At 58.7% G+C, this 14,080-nt stretch overlaps 1 protein-coding gene across 9 annotated transcripts in view; it reads right to left on the minus strand.

Moving 5' to 3' along the window:
- Window positions 1-3,309: 3,309 nt before the first annotated feature.
- CROCC (ciliary rootlet coiled-coil, rootletin) overlaps window positions 3,310-14,080 on the minus strand; it is a 76,469-nt gene continuing 65,698 nt past the window's right edge. For 7 of the 9 annotated variants that reach the window (XM_044996360.1, XM_044996356.1, XM_044996358.1 and 4 more), the window contains 6 exons: window positions 13,637-13,861; window positions 13,039-13,188; window positions 12,121-12,321; window positions 8,196-8,327; window positions 3,832-4,107; window positions 3,310-3,657 (listed from right to left, as the gene is read on the minus strand). In XM_044996360.1, the coding sequence (XP_044852295.1) occupies window positions 3,571-3,657; window positions 3,832-4,107; window positions 8,196-8,327; window positions 12,121-12,321; window positions 13,039-13,188; window positions 13,637-13,861 (1,071 nt within the window). In that variant the 3' untranslated portion in view covers window positions 3,310-3,570. The remainder of the gene's footprint in view (window positions 3,658-3,831; window positions 4,108-8,195; window positions 8,328-12,120; window positions 12,322-13,038; window positions 13,189-13,636; window positions 13,862-14,080) is intronic. The other 2 variants (XM_044996357.1, XM_044996359.1) reach the window with 2 other exon arrangements.

Raw genomic sequence — 14,080 nt, forward strand, 5'->3', positions numbered from 1 at the left:
ACAGCAAAGGCGGGGAGGCAGGCTGAGCAATGGCCTGTCTGTGGTGTGATTATTATTTATTTTTTTTAAATCCCTCTGTAAAACATTTATACAAACTTTGGAAATGTTTAAAAGTCTGACTCAGAGACACAGAGTTCCCTGGTTGGTCTTTCCATTGCCTCAGCTTACAGCGAACTGACCACCAGGGATTTCAAATGAGAGGTGAGCTGACATTTCCAATGTCCAAATTCATCAAGAAAGTACCCATATAATCTATAAAAAAAAAAAAAAAAAAAAAAAAAAAAAAACCCTCTTCCTGGCATGATTAATCGTTACACAAGAGAGAACAAAAGAAAAGTAAGAATTGCTAGTAGAAAACTTGGTCACTTTAAAAACAAACCCAGCCACCCATCTGTAGAAAAACCTTGTGCTAAGGAACCAGGCTTTCAATAAAACCCTCCTTGCATGCTGCTGCTATGCACAGTCAGCCTGCGCCTTTTCCATTTAGTGTCACAGACCAGCTGGGAGAGGAATGTTTCTAGGTGTGAAAACCTACAGCCTGAAAGTGCTTTAAAAGGGGCCTGATCTCACGCACAGAACAGCACCTCCTGTGCGAAGAGCAACAGCTGCTGCTTTTTAGTGGATGGGTTTTTTTTTTTTTATGAAGTGTTGGCTCCTGCAGGGCTTACAGAGTCTGAAAGCTACAGCTTCCTTCTCCCATCCTGGGGCAGCGGCAGAGCCCTTTGCTGAATGCCAATCAGTTACACCTGCTTCAGTGAGCACGGCCGGACATGGATGCCGGGGTGGGGTTCCCTGCAGAATCGTTAGTGCTGATGCAGGCGAGGGAAAGGGCCCAGGTTGACTCAGGGCCTAGAGCAAAAGTGAGGGCAGCTGATGTGGGACCGGAGCACAGCTGAGCTGAGCGGCTCGGTTGAGAGCAGAACTGTACTTTAAACCAGTGACCAGAGCCTAGTTCCCCCATCGTTCCTGGGCCCCAGATTGCTTAGAAAGCCCGGCCAAGCGCTAGCTTAACAGCTTATGCTAGGCTCACGGCTGCCCTGCGCTGCCTCCATGGAGCTCGTTTGGCTTCCCCCTTTCCAGCTGCACTGGCCCGCGGGGCTGCAGAACTCTGTGCTAGTGGGGGTTCCATTACACGAGTGCTGGGGGCTCAGATCAGAACATGGCACCTGCTGCAGAGTTTCTTCCCAGGCCTCTCGGTGCCTTTCTAGTCACCTGACCAAGAAAGCCAGGCCAGGGGTTAGCAGAGAAAAGTTCCCTGCAACAGCCACTTCCACTAGGTGCATTTCCTTCTCCTGCTCTAATTTTACAGCTGCGCTTCCGCAGCCGCTTTTCCCTTTGGTCACACAACCCGAGAAGTCTGAAGCGATGCTGCTGGCAGTAGCGTAGACAGCTCTGCTCATCGGCCTAACCCGCAGAGCCAAGGGCCACTGGAGGAGGCTGAGGGGCTGGGACAACCTGGAATCGGGTCAGTTTCGAAAACCTGAGTGATGATGTGGCAGATGCTGATGTTTAACAATCCTACTTTCCGATCTTAAACTCCCACCCCTAAAACAAGGGCCCCCAGTGAAACTGACTAAACACACGGTGCTGTCAAATGCACAAACCCAACGTAGAGAAAAATAAATTCTGATGATCTTGGTGTTACCTGTAATAAGGTAAAACTTTTCAGCCAGCGGTGCTCAAGTTGGCTCTTGAACTAGACGCCAAGGCTGGATCAAATGCACAGGCTGCCACTAACTCTAAGGGACACTAATGCTCAACTCGTTGCTACTGGGGAAAAGGAACGTCTTCAGGTTCAGTGTGCCTCCTAACCCAGTTAGCTTGGCTCTTCTGGGTCTCAGGGGCGTTCAGCTTTCCACTCCCTGCTCACTGGCCGTGCAATAAACTAGGCTTTGGCAGGCACCAATAATTACTACACCTCTGATGGTGGAGTCTGTTCACCTACTGGTTTCAGGAAGCAGCTACCGGCTCAGGTTGTACTTAGAGCACCTATTGCTTACGACAGTGTCGTCCCAGTGCGGGCACTGGGGGTGAGCAGGATGCTGGGAGGAGCGGGGGCCCTGAGATGGTAATGGACACACAGCTACACGATGGGCACGTTCTCAGCCAACATGCTCATGCAGAGCATGAGGCTGTTGGCGAGTGGAGAGGAGGAGAAAACACCTGGAACGGAGGAGCAACCGTTCAAAAATCAACAGCTGCTTAGACTAGCGTTCTGTGAAACTGACCCTTCTCTGCTCTAAGGGAAACAAACGGGGACGGCCAGGGTAGAGCAGAGCACCCAGCTCAAATCCTTGATAAAAACAAACCTTCCCGCCTCCCATTTTCTACAAAGGGTTATGGGTCTTCTGGGCAACACAGTGGATGAACCAGAGCTGCAGAAGCAGGTTTCATACTCATAGTTAGGACAAAGTTTCCAAACCTCTAGTAAAAACTGCAGTAGAAAATGACGTATCAAATATACATTCTCCTGATGCTTAGGAAAGTGCTGTTTTTAAAAAAAATGGAGGGGCAGAAGCGTCTTTGCTGAGAAGGCAAATGCTGGTTTCGCAGGACCTAGTTCAGTTTGGTTGTAGATTTTTTTTTGGTCCTAAATCAACCCCCCCCCCATAATATATTTTTGCTTAAAGGGGCCTTTTAGGGTTAATGAAATAGCGGGATGACACCGCTCAGCAAACCCATTTCACTGGTGACAGCCCGTTTTGACTCGAGTCACCCAGGGGTATTCAATCGTCGGCCTGCGAATGCCCTCCCCCCTTCAGAGCTGCATTTTTAATGTTAGCCGCCAGCATGACCCTCTGGACAAAGCAGCCACTGTTTCTATTAAACTTAATAATATTGCTTACGAAAAACCCTATTGCAGAGCACCTTCCAGCGGAGGATCTCAGAGCGCATCATGGTAATTAGTTAAGCCTCAGCATTCCTCTGTGAGGTCACTATTGTTAGCCCTGCATTAGATGGGGAAACTGAGGCACAGAGTGAGGCAATCATACGATGCAGCAACATCAGGACTAGAACCCAGGAGTCCTCACTCCCCTGCTCTGACTACTAGCCAATGTTACCTTCCGCTTCAAAAGGAAGGGGGCTGCTATCCAGTGTAACAATTCGCCCGCCATTGGAAAGATGCTACAAAAGGATTGAAGGTGGCTTCTGAGCAAGGCCACCCGGGGCCTGATTGCCCAGCGCTGGGCACCCCCAGCGCCAATGGACTGTGCTTTGAGCTGGGGGTGCTCAGCGCTGCTGAAAAATCAGACCCAGGCTGCCTGTTGTCACTGATTAGTTTCCATTCGTATCGTATCCGTAAAGGCAAATTAGCAGCTCTGAGATGCTCCCCGATTCCATGTCAGCCCGACTCGATGCGCGCTCAGGGGAACGTGCGCGCGTGCTGGTCTTTTGTAAAGGTCTGAGCCCCCAAGGAATCCACAGGGCCATATGGGGAGGGTGATGGCAGGGGCATCCCCCCCTCTATACAAACCCAATTTCCCTGCCGCAGGGCTGCAGCATAAAGCCGGCGGGTGCTTAGCACTGAAGGCTCCTTGGTCACAGTGACGGTAGGGAGAGGCAGGGAGCCTAGTTCCCTGAGAGGAGGGAGGAGTGAGAGTAATGGGTCTGGCACCGCCGCAGCTCCTGCTGCAGCTGATCCTTCAGCGTGGAGATCTGTGGAGAGGATTAAAAAAAGGGGGGGGGGATCCAGTCAGTACTTTGGCTGCACAGGGGGTCCCCCGAAGCCGTGGCAGAGCCAGATGGTGCAGCAGCATTTCGGGGCTATTTCCCCAAATAGGCAAAGGAATCCGGGAGGACGGGAGCTGGAAGGGAGCTGGGGGAACTTACAGCTGCTCCAGGCCCAGTCTCTCCCAGCAGGGGGCGCTGTAGGGACCCTGGCGGCAGGGGCGCTCGCTCGCGGCTAGTCAATTTCCAGCAGCTCACCTGCTCCTCCAGCCCCTTGACGCGCTGCCTGTGCGCTCGCTCCCTGGCCTCCAGCGTGCGCTCCGCCTGCAGCTGGGAGCCGCGCAGCCGCTCGACCTCCAGCTGCAGCTCCTGCCGGTGGCGGGTGGCCGTCTCCACCAGGCTCTGGGCCTGGCTCTGCTCCAGCTCCGCTACCTGAGCCTGAGCAAGGGAGGGGGGGTCACACCTCCTGGCTTCCACGGGCAAGGGGCCACGCTGGTCGAGTGACCACACAGGCCCTCCGCTGAGGGCTGATTCATCCCACCTTGGGATTCCCCCCCACCCCCAGCAAAAAAAAAACAAAACGTCTCCTGCACCCCATCTGCCCAGACAACCCCCTTGTGATCACATCACTCTGCCAACATTAGCCACCACCCGCCGCATTTCCTCCCGCTCCCTACGGACCCGTCTCGCAGCCAGCACGGCCACAGCCCCCTGCGTGCGTCCTCCCTTGCTTGGAGACACCAGGGGCTTTAAAGGAAATGGAGGATCCACCCTACCATGCCCCTGTGTCTGACTCAGGAAGGAGCCCCCTTCAGAACTCAGTTCAGTAGAACGGCCACCATCCACCTTGGGGAGGCGTCACCTCCTCCCACACTCCCTGCCGTGCTGGTGCCTCCTTTTCAGCTCCAAGCGCCCTGCCGCTGCAGCAGCATCTGACCAGTGACCCTCGCTGGGTTTGTCTCGCTGCAGCCCGGCTTCTTCCCAGTATTGGCTAAAGGGCTCTGCACAGGCCCTACGCTTCTCTGCTGCCTTGGACTTGACAGATCCTCACCCACTGGGCCTGGTGGCCCTCAGCACTGCACTGGCTTCAAATTAAACCCTAACTTCAAAGCTGATTGCGCGGCTGCTGCGTTACAAGGCTGCTATTTTAAGACCCAAGGCCCCGCCCAGGGTTCAACCATGGTGACGCACGCCCACGCGCAAGCATCGTTTCGTCTTCCTGCCTGCTGAATGGTTTACTGCAAGCTGGGGGACATTTCTTGACCAAAAAATTTTTCCTGGCAGAAACATGTAGACCAAAAATTCTCCAAGGGACAATGGCAGCGTTGATTCAGTGCTCCAAGCAGGACAATAAAACAAATTGTTTCAAAACTAACCCAGCATCACGTCGTTTCGGGTTTTGGAAACCAAGACGTGGCTGTTTTCTGCTGAGATTTTTGGGGTCCTCGTGCCTCCCTCCCTTTTTTGAAATGATCTCCCCCACCCCCAACTGGAAAAAGTTAAAAAACAGAGCTTGTGGGGAAGGAAAACCCTTTTCACGCTTTCTTACCGGCTCCCAACTGGAAGACGTTTGCTGACCAGTTTGGGCTTAACACAGCTGGGCCCCAGACAGCGCCACGGCTGAGTGGCGATGCAGCAAGTGCTGTAGTGCAGCCAAGACCCCAGGACTTTACGTGCTCACACAGGCCATCGACTGCATGGGTCTCCCGCAGGCTCCATTTCATAACCACCTGCCCCTGCCCACACTCCCCGTCACACCCGAGAACGGGGGACAGAAACTCCCTCAGGGCTCAGCATGACTAGAACGGGAGCCACAGCGCAGGCTCAGACGCCGAAGTCCCCAGAGCTCCACTCACATAAACACCCCCCAGCAGCTGCTTGTCTCAGTTGCTGCCTGTGTAACCCACCAGCTAAGGCCGAGGTGGGCAAACGACGGCCCATGGGCCAGCCCGGCCCCCGAGCTCCTGGCCCGGCTCTAGCTTTTTTTGCTGCCCCAAGCAAAAAAAAATAAAATAAAATAAAATGGCGGCCGGATTGTGCGGCCCAAAGAATGGCTGGAATGTCGCCCCTTCGAATGTGCCGCCCCAAGCACGTGCTTCCTCGGCTGATGCCTTGCGCCGGCCCTGCCCCGGCCTCTTCCCTGCTGGTCCCCCTCACCCGCAGTCTCAGCTCGCTCGCTCCGCCGTGGGCGCAAGGCTCTGGACGGCAGGGCAGCTGCAGAGCCCAGCCTGACCCGCCCTCTGTGCTGCATGGAGGTGGAGGTGGAGGTGGTGGCGCGGCTGTAGCACCACCAGCCACTGGCGCTCCAGGCAGCGCGGTAAGGGGGCAGGGAGAAGGGGGGCAGGGGAGTTTGGGGCGATGGTCAGGGGACGGGGTGTGGATAGGGGGGGTGGTCAGGGGGAAACAGGGTGGGGGGGGTTGGATGGGGTGGCAGGGGGCAGTCGGGAGCAGGGGTTCCAGGGGCAGTCAGGGACAGGGAGACAGGGTGGCTGAATGGGGCAGGAGTCCCGGGGGGAAGTCAGGAATGAGAGGAGGGGTTGGATGGGGCTGTGGGGGTCCGGGGGCAGTCAGATGGGAGGTGGGGGCTGGGCCACGACCCCCTCCCCTAACTGGCCCTTCATACAATTGACGAAACCCGATGCGGTCCTCAGGCCAAAAAGTTTGCCCACCCCCGAGTTAAGGAGTCTCGTGGCTTTCGCACAAACTGGAGCAGCTCACGAAGGGCCCCGGTTCAATCCCCAGTGCGTTGTTTGCACTCAGCTGCAGCGTATTCAAACCGTGGCAGCTTCTACCCTATTCTCGGCTCCGCCACTGAAATGCTGCGTAACCTTGGGCGAGATACTTCACTGCTCTGTGCCTCAGTTTCCCCTCCCACCCTGTCCATACGGATGGGCACCTGGCAAGGTGGTCTCCTACTCCATGCCTGCGTGGGGCCTAGCATGACAGGATCCTGAGTGCAATTACGCCGGCTGTAATACGAGTAACAATAACGCGCAGCAAGCCCTGGCCTGCTATAGATTGTCTGGCTCTCTGCTGAGAGGGGGAGCGTCGTGCGGGAGGGGCTGGGTGAAAGGCTCCGCGCACAGGACTAGCGACAAGCTCTGAGCCGGAGGCGGGACTCACCCAGGAACACGTTAGCGTCCTTCTAACCCTGCCTAGGTTCTCCTGCAGGGAGCAGCCGCCCGGCCGAAAGAGAGAAGGCAGTAAGCACACCAGGGAGCGCCAGGGGTCAAAGGTTATCTGAGCTAGGGGAGGGGGGCGGGTGAGCGAGACTCCCCCCTCCCAGGAGAGCCAAGGAATCCAGGTGACGAGGGGGCGGGGGAGTTGCACATGGGTCTGATCAATGGGCGTCTTTCAATCGACCACGATGAGCCTTGGCTCAGGCCCTGGGCACGGATACAATCCTGCCTCCATCCTGGGGACGCTGCCGCTTCTTGTCTCCGCGCAGCGCAGCCACGCCAGCGCCCCCGGCGGCAGCAGGGCATTCTGGGAGTGGGGAAGCGTTCAGCACCCCGGGCCGGCGCTGGGAGGAGGGCGCAGGTGTGGAACGAGGTTCTGGGTCTCAGCCCATGTGGGACGCGCCTGGCTAGAGCTGAAGGAAGAGGGTGGGTAGCGCGGAGGCGCTCGGGAGGAGTTTGGCAGCAGGGGCAGGTCACTGGCTGTCAATCAGCACAGCTAGGGGTGCTGCTCCCCCACTGCTCTTCCCCCCCCCGCTGCCCACTCTCCATCGCACTGGAGGGAGTATTAACCCTTCAAGGCCACTGCCAAGTCGAGGCTGGGTCCCCCCTAAACTTTTTCCACAGCGCCTGCCCTCCGGAACTCAGCGTCGCCCGCACACGGCGCTATCCCCATCCCGTGTCCCTACGAGGCCCAGAGCGGGGAAGCGCCAGGCCCCAGCTCACACGGCGGCCCAGTGGCCAAGCGGAGAGAGCGAGCCCGGATCTCCTGACCTACACTCCGGCCGGGGCGTTAACTCCCAAACCACCTTCCCCTCCTCTTCTACCCCCTGGGCTACACTCGTCTGCTGGGGGGAGATGCCGTCACGTCCACCCCGCTCGGCTCTGGAGCTAATCCCCCCTCGCCGTCATTCACACGCGCCTTGTAGATTAAATTGCATGACCCCTCTCAGACCCACGTCTCCACCATCTGTGTCTCTTCCCCCCAACTCCCACCCCCTTTCAGCCCCCACCCACTGATCTGTCCCCTCCTCCCCCTCACCCAATGGTTTTTGTGCAGAACCAGGAAAATACGTCCTGCCTGGTTAAGGTCAGGCAAGGGAGCCTAGGAAGAGGCCCCGTCGCCAGCATCCTGACCCAGCAGCCTAGTGCTGGGTTCTGCACACCCTGGATCTTGGCTACGTCCTAACAGCCACGGCAGCGCGTGATTGAAGCTGCGAGCAGAACCGCGGGGTGTTTCCATCCCCAGGGGTCAGCAGGAACCAGGACTGTGCCTGGGTCTTTGGGAAGCTGCCCCGCATCCCGGCTGCTCAGGACAGAGCACTCAGTGGGGAGGGTTTGACGGCTGACCTCAAGCAGCTGGATCTGACGCTGAGCCTCCGCCAACTCCTGCTCCACCGTGTTGAGGGAACGGTCCAGCCGGCCCTTCTCCGCCGACAGCCGCACCGAGTCCTCGTGAGTCTTCAGCTTCTCACGCTCCACCTGCCAGCCAAGCAAGCCCAGGGAGAGAGGGTGGGTCAGGCCATGCTGGTTATGGCTACGCTCCACACTATGCCCCGGCCTGCGGGAGCCGCGCTAGTGAACTCGGAGGTTCCAAGCCCGCGTCCACGCTGCATTGTAAACCTGGGCTTATAACGGCTGCACCCAGGTCTCACACCTTATGAGTCGGGGCTGCGGTGTGCGCTGCATCCACTCTGCGAAACCACAGGGCTTGGATCCAAGACACAGCAGGACTCGGGCTCTAACCCACCCTCCTAGCAGGGTCCTAGGACCCGGGTCCTGAGTGCTGGCTGACCCAAGTCAGACTGGTTTGTGTGTGGACGGAAGGGGGGCTTGGGCTCAAACCTGAGTCAGAGCCCGGGCTCAGTGTGCAGTGTAGACGTACCCCATGTGATCACAGAGGGTACCTGGCGTTGACATGGCCCTGAGCACCCCCGCCCCCACGCACTGGGCGCCAGACTCCCGCTGCTCAGGCCCAGCGCTTGCTCCAGCCAGCACACGTGGCGGGCGTGGTGCTGCCGGGTACTGACTGACGAAGGCTGGAGGTTGGCCTGGTCCTGGGCCGGCCGCTGTGGGAGTGAAGTGGTCTAGTTCAACAGGGGGCTGGGAGGAAAACGCACGCAGGAAGGAAACAGGATAGCTCAGGCCAAGCCACCGTGAGCAAACACTTGTGTGTTGTTACGGGACACTGGCAGGGCCGTGGGCTCTGAGGAGTCCGGCTCAACCTCTCCCTGAGCCCACAGCTGGGTTACACACGCGGGATCAAAGCCAGGCACTGACCCGAGCAGGGACTGGCTGGATTAGCCGGGACGCCCCCCCCAGGTGGGGCAGTGGTTGCCGGGGAGCCGTTCAGATGAACCAGGCCCCTGCGGGGTGTCTGAAGACGCTAGGCCGGGTTGGACGCCCGTTAACCACGGGAGGGCTGGGGGCCAGAGAGCCACGTGCACAGACTGGTGTTTAACTCCCCTCTCAAAACGCCGAAACGAACACCACGCTGGCTGGAAGCAGGATGGTGCTCACTGTGTCCCCCTGCGAAGAGCCCACCCGAGCGGCTGGGTGAGCCCCGTCCATACACATGGCGCCAGAGCCCAGGGCCCCGTCTGAGAACCGCTGGATTCCCCCCGGGGGGAGGGTAAAGGCCCGAGGGCTGAGGAGGGCGAAAAGGGAACTGAGGTGCAGCAGGCCCTGCTCCCATGACCCACGGCACCTTCCCAGGGCACTTCATAGAATCATAGAATCATCGAATCTCAGGGTTGGAAGGGACCTCAGGAGGTATCTAGTCCAACCCCCTGCTCAAAGCAGGACCAAACCCAACTAAATCATCCCAGCCAGGGCTTTGTCAAGCCGGACCTTAAAAACCTCTAAGGAGGGAGATTCCACCACCTCCCCATGTAACCCATTCCAGTGCTTCACCACCCTCCTAGTGAAAAAGTTTTTCCTAATATCCAACCTAAACCTCCCCCACTGCAACTTGAGACCATTACTCCTTGTTCTGTCATCTTCTACCACTGAGAACAGTCTAGATCCATCCTCTTTGGAACCCCCTTTCAGGTAGTTGAAAGCAGCTATCAAATCCCCCCTCATTCTTCTCTTCTGCAGGCTAAACAATCTCAGTTCCCTCAGCCTCTCCTCATAAGTCATGTGCTCCAGCCCACTAATCATTTTTGTTGCCCTCCGCTGGACTCTCTCCAATTTATCCACATCCTTCTTGTAGTGTGGGGCCCAAAACTGGACACAGTACTCCAGATGAGGCCTCACCAGTGCTGAGTAGAGGGGAATGATCACATCCCTCGATCTGCTGGCAATGCCCCTACTTATACAACCCAAAATGCCATTAGCCTTCTTGGCAACAAGGGCACACTGTTGACTCATATTCAGCTTTTCGTCCACCGTAACCCCTAGGTCCTTTTCTGCAGAACTGCTGCCCAGCCATTCGGTCCCTAGTCTGTAGCAGTGCATGGGATTCTTCCGTCCTAAGTGCAGGACTCTGCACTTGTCCTTGTTGAACCTCATCATATTTCTTTTGGCCCAATCCTCTAATTTGTCTAGGTCCCTCTGTATCCTATCCCTACCCTCCAGCGTATCAACCACTCCTCCCAGTTTAGTGTCATCTGCAAACTTGCTAAGGGTGCAGTCCACACCATCCTCCAGATCGTTAATGAAGATATTGAATAAAACCGGCCCCAGCACCGACCCTTGGGGCACTCCACTTGATACTGGCTGCCATCTAGACTTGGAGCAGCATTTCTCAAACGCAGCCACCGGGGGCTTTTCTCTGGCCACAACAGCCTCCAAAGCATAGGCAGAGATTGGGGGTGAGCATGGGGGGGAGGGGGAGGCGTTGCCTCCCTGAAACTGTATGTGTTGATGGTGAGGGGGGCAAAATTTAAAGTTCGGCCGCCCCTAAACAGCTCAGGCAGGTCCCCCCCGACCCTCGGTCTCCCCTCCCAGAAAGCTGCAGCCCCTCCCAGCTGTTGCTCCTGAGTAGCTGGTACCAAGGGCAGCAAGACGCGCCACCTTGGTGTTTGCGCTGCCAGCAGGGGGGTGCCCCGCACGGCACAGCCTCCTCGGGGGGTTCTGGGCAGCGCCTCTGGAGACACGGGGGGCCGGTGTGCACGGTGCCGGAGGCGACTCTTGGCAGTAGAGGCGGCTGCAGCGTTCGGGCACCGGGCAGCTCCCCCGGTCCCGCCCAGCCAGGCCTCGGGGAGTCTGGGACACCGCAGGCGGCCAGTGAGTTCCCGACCCGCCTTCCCCAGGGCGGGCTCTCGCTGAAGGCAGGGATAGACAGATGGGCGGGTGCTTGGACACATTAATGTGCAGATGTATTTGTTTTTCCTAAAGTTAATTAAGTATGTTAGGAAAAGCTGTCAGAGCGGCCCCCAGCACGTGTTGGTGGCTGCACTCCGAGGCCACCAAAAATCGGTTGTGAGAAGCCTGCTTTAGAGGGTGTGTGGAGAGACGCATTTCCCCCACTGCTGCAATGCAGTCACTTCTGGGGAGGAAGAAGGCCCCACTCTTCACCAGAGACCTGACCCCACAGCTTTGGGGAGCGGGAAACGACTCCAGGACTGTCCCCCCAAGCGGTGCTCTCCGGAGGATTGCAGGCAGCAGCAGAGGAAAAGGGGAGTCTGGCTATGGTTCTCTCTGCTCTGAGTCTGCTGGCTCAGAGCACAGGGCCAGGCACCGCTTTATGGGGAAGGGATTGAATGTGGATCACGGTTGGGTGGGTTTTCCCCATGGCAGACTGGTGGGGGGGTCACTCAGGGAGGGGCTGTCTGCTACGGCCAGTCTATTCCACGGGTTGCCAGTTGAAATCGCAGGCACAGGAGCATAAATGCAATGACCGAAGCACCACTGAATGGACGGAGGAGATTCCAGGCCGTTCCCGAATGTAACGCCCCACGATGCCAGGGATAATACCCCTCACGCCCCAGCAGTCACAGCTGAGCATTCACCCCCTTCACTCTCAGTAGAAATGCCAGCTCGGGATTCGAACCCAGTGCCAGACCCAGGATCCAGTGGAATTTTGTATCCCCTGCTAGTCACCCGCAGCCTCTGTCCGAGATCAGGCAGCCCCTTGCCAGCCGGGAAGGTGGCACGGAGCTAGCGAATTCCCATAACAATCTCCCCCTGGCTAACCCCGGTGCCGTTTCTTGGAGGGACCAATCGGCTCGTACCATTCCGGCGGTGTGTGCCGGGGAGAGAGCACTGGGAACCAGGAACACGAGCAGAGGGAAAGAGGCACAAGCCCCATCTCCCTGCTCCTGCAGCTCACCTTGTCCAGGGTCTTCTTCAGGGCCATCTTGTCCTTCTCCAGCCGCAGGGAGGAGCGCTCCGCCTCCCGCTTCTCGCTCTCCAGCTGGGCCAGCGCCCGCTGCAGGCTGCCCAGCCGCTCCTGCAGCAGGTGCTTGTCCTCCTGCAGCTTCTGCAGGCTCCGCAGGGCCGCGCTCCCGCTCTCCTGGCACTGGCGCAGCAGCTGGGCAGCGGGGGAAGAGAGACGTGGCTGAGCACCATGTCACAGGACAGGGAGCTGCTGGGATTTGGGAGGTGAGCGGGGCAGGACGGGTAGCTCAGCACAGACCCTGCCGGCAGCACCGAGGGACTCGGAGGGGTTAACGCTCTGGTTCTCCTTAGCCTTGAGGATAAATGGGGCTTGGTGGGGGACCCCCCTGGGGGGAGCAACTCTGAACCCCCCCCAAAGCAGGCACGTGGCTGTCGGCACAGAGCAGCACAAGGGGCAGTGGGGGCTTAACAACCGTGGGGCTCAGCCCCCTGGGAATGCTGCCTTGTGGGGCAGGAAGGGCCCGAACACTGAGGAAAGGCAGCTTCGACTCCCAGGCCCTAGCTCGGGCAGGCAGAGCCCACAGATCCATAGGGAGCCCTGTGGGGAGAGCCACAAGTGAACCCCCAGGGGTCGCTCCAAGGAAAACCTCCCTCCAGCCCCCCTTGACTGTGTAGCACTGGGCCATGAGTGGCACAGGGAGCTCTGGGGAAACCCCTCTCCCTGCCCCACATACGCTTCCCGTTCTCTGTGCCGGTGGCACTCAGGGGATGCTCTCACTGGGGTCACCACAGAAAGCCAGGCACAACCCAGTGACCCACTGCCTCCCTACCCTGACACCAGCAGCCGGCCAGCTCGGACTACGTTCATGGGACAGTCGCCCCCAATCCCGACCCAGCGCCGCATCCTCACCTCCTGCTGCTGCCGGAGCTGCCCTTCGAGCTCCTCCTTCTGCAGCTCCAGCTCCACCTGCTCGGTCTTCAGCCCCTGGACCCGGTCGGCCAGCCCGCTGTTCTGCTTCTTGGCTTCCGAGACCGCCTGGCGGGCAGCGTCCAGCCGCTCCTGCGACAGGAGAGGAGACGGTGACCCCCCAATGGCACAGAGGGGCTGGGCTGCACAAAACAGACCCTGGCAAAGCTCCCGGCTTCACAAGCTTGGGCCAGTGAACCCAACGCTAGCAGGACGGAGCCACCCGCTCGCAGCACAGACAGTGGGGTGGGGAACCAGTCCCCGTGCGGTGTGGACGGGCAGCTGGCGCGGGGAGGATGGTGTGGGACTGAAGCAGGTGTCTACGGTCAGGCTCATGTCAGCAGTTTCCCCTGCAGCCCCCTCCTGGCCCACCCAAGATAGATCTACCAGTGCACCCAATCCTGACCTGCTGGGAACCAGTCCTGGCCCGGTTCCTCTCCCACCTCTGCCAGCGTCCCTCAATCCTGCTGGAAATCTCTGCCTGGACCCTGCCCCCCCCCCCCACATACACACACTGTCTCGCTGCACCTTGCAGTCCCACCTGCAGCACTCGGCGCTCATGTTCGCTGGCTGTCAGCGCCTTCTGCAGCTGGAGCACTCTCTCCTGGGTGGCGCCGGCGCTGGCGCTGCTCTCCGACAGAGACAGGGCCAGGCCCTGCACCTTGTCCTTCAGGGCGCTCTCGCCTTCCTCGGCCTTGGCCAGGGTGAGGTGCAGTCGCTCCACGGAGAGCTGCAGGGCGTTGGCCTTCGTCTCGCTGTCAGTGACCTGCGGTGGGATCGGCGCAGTCCAGCAATGAGCCAGCGGCTGCATCTCCCGCGTTACTACCCGATGTTCACAAAGGCTCCGCGGTCAAAGCCCTGCCCTTAGTGGCAGGGGCCGCACCGGGACGGCTGGAGGGGTGCCAGCCCCGCGGGCGTTACACAAACCGCCCTGCCATCAGGAATCCTTCGGAGAGGAGCAGCCTGCATGGCTGACTAGTCCAGT

This window comes from Mauremys mutica, chromosome 21 (assembly GCF_020497125.1).
Source record: "Mauremys mutica isolate MM-2020 ecotype Southern chromosome 21, ASM2049712v1, whole genome shotgun sequence".
In the NCBI taxonomy this organism is placed as follows: domain Eukaryota; kingdom Metazoa; phylum Chordata; order Testudines; family Geoemydidae; genus Mauremys; species Mauremys mutica.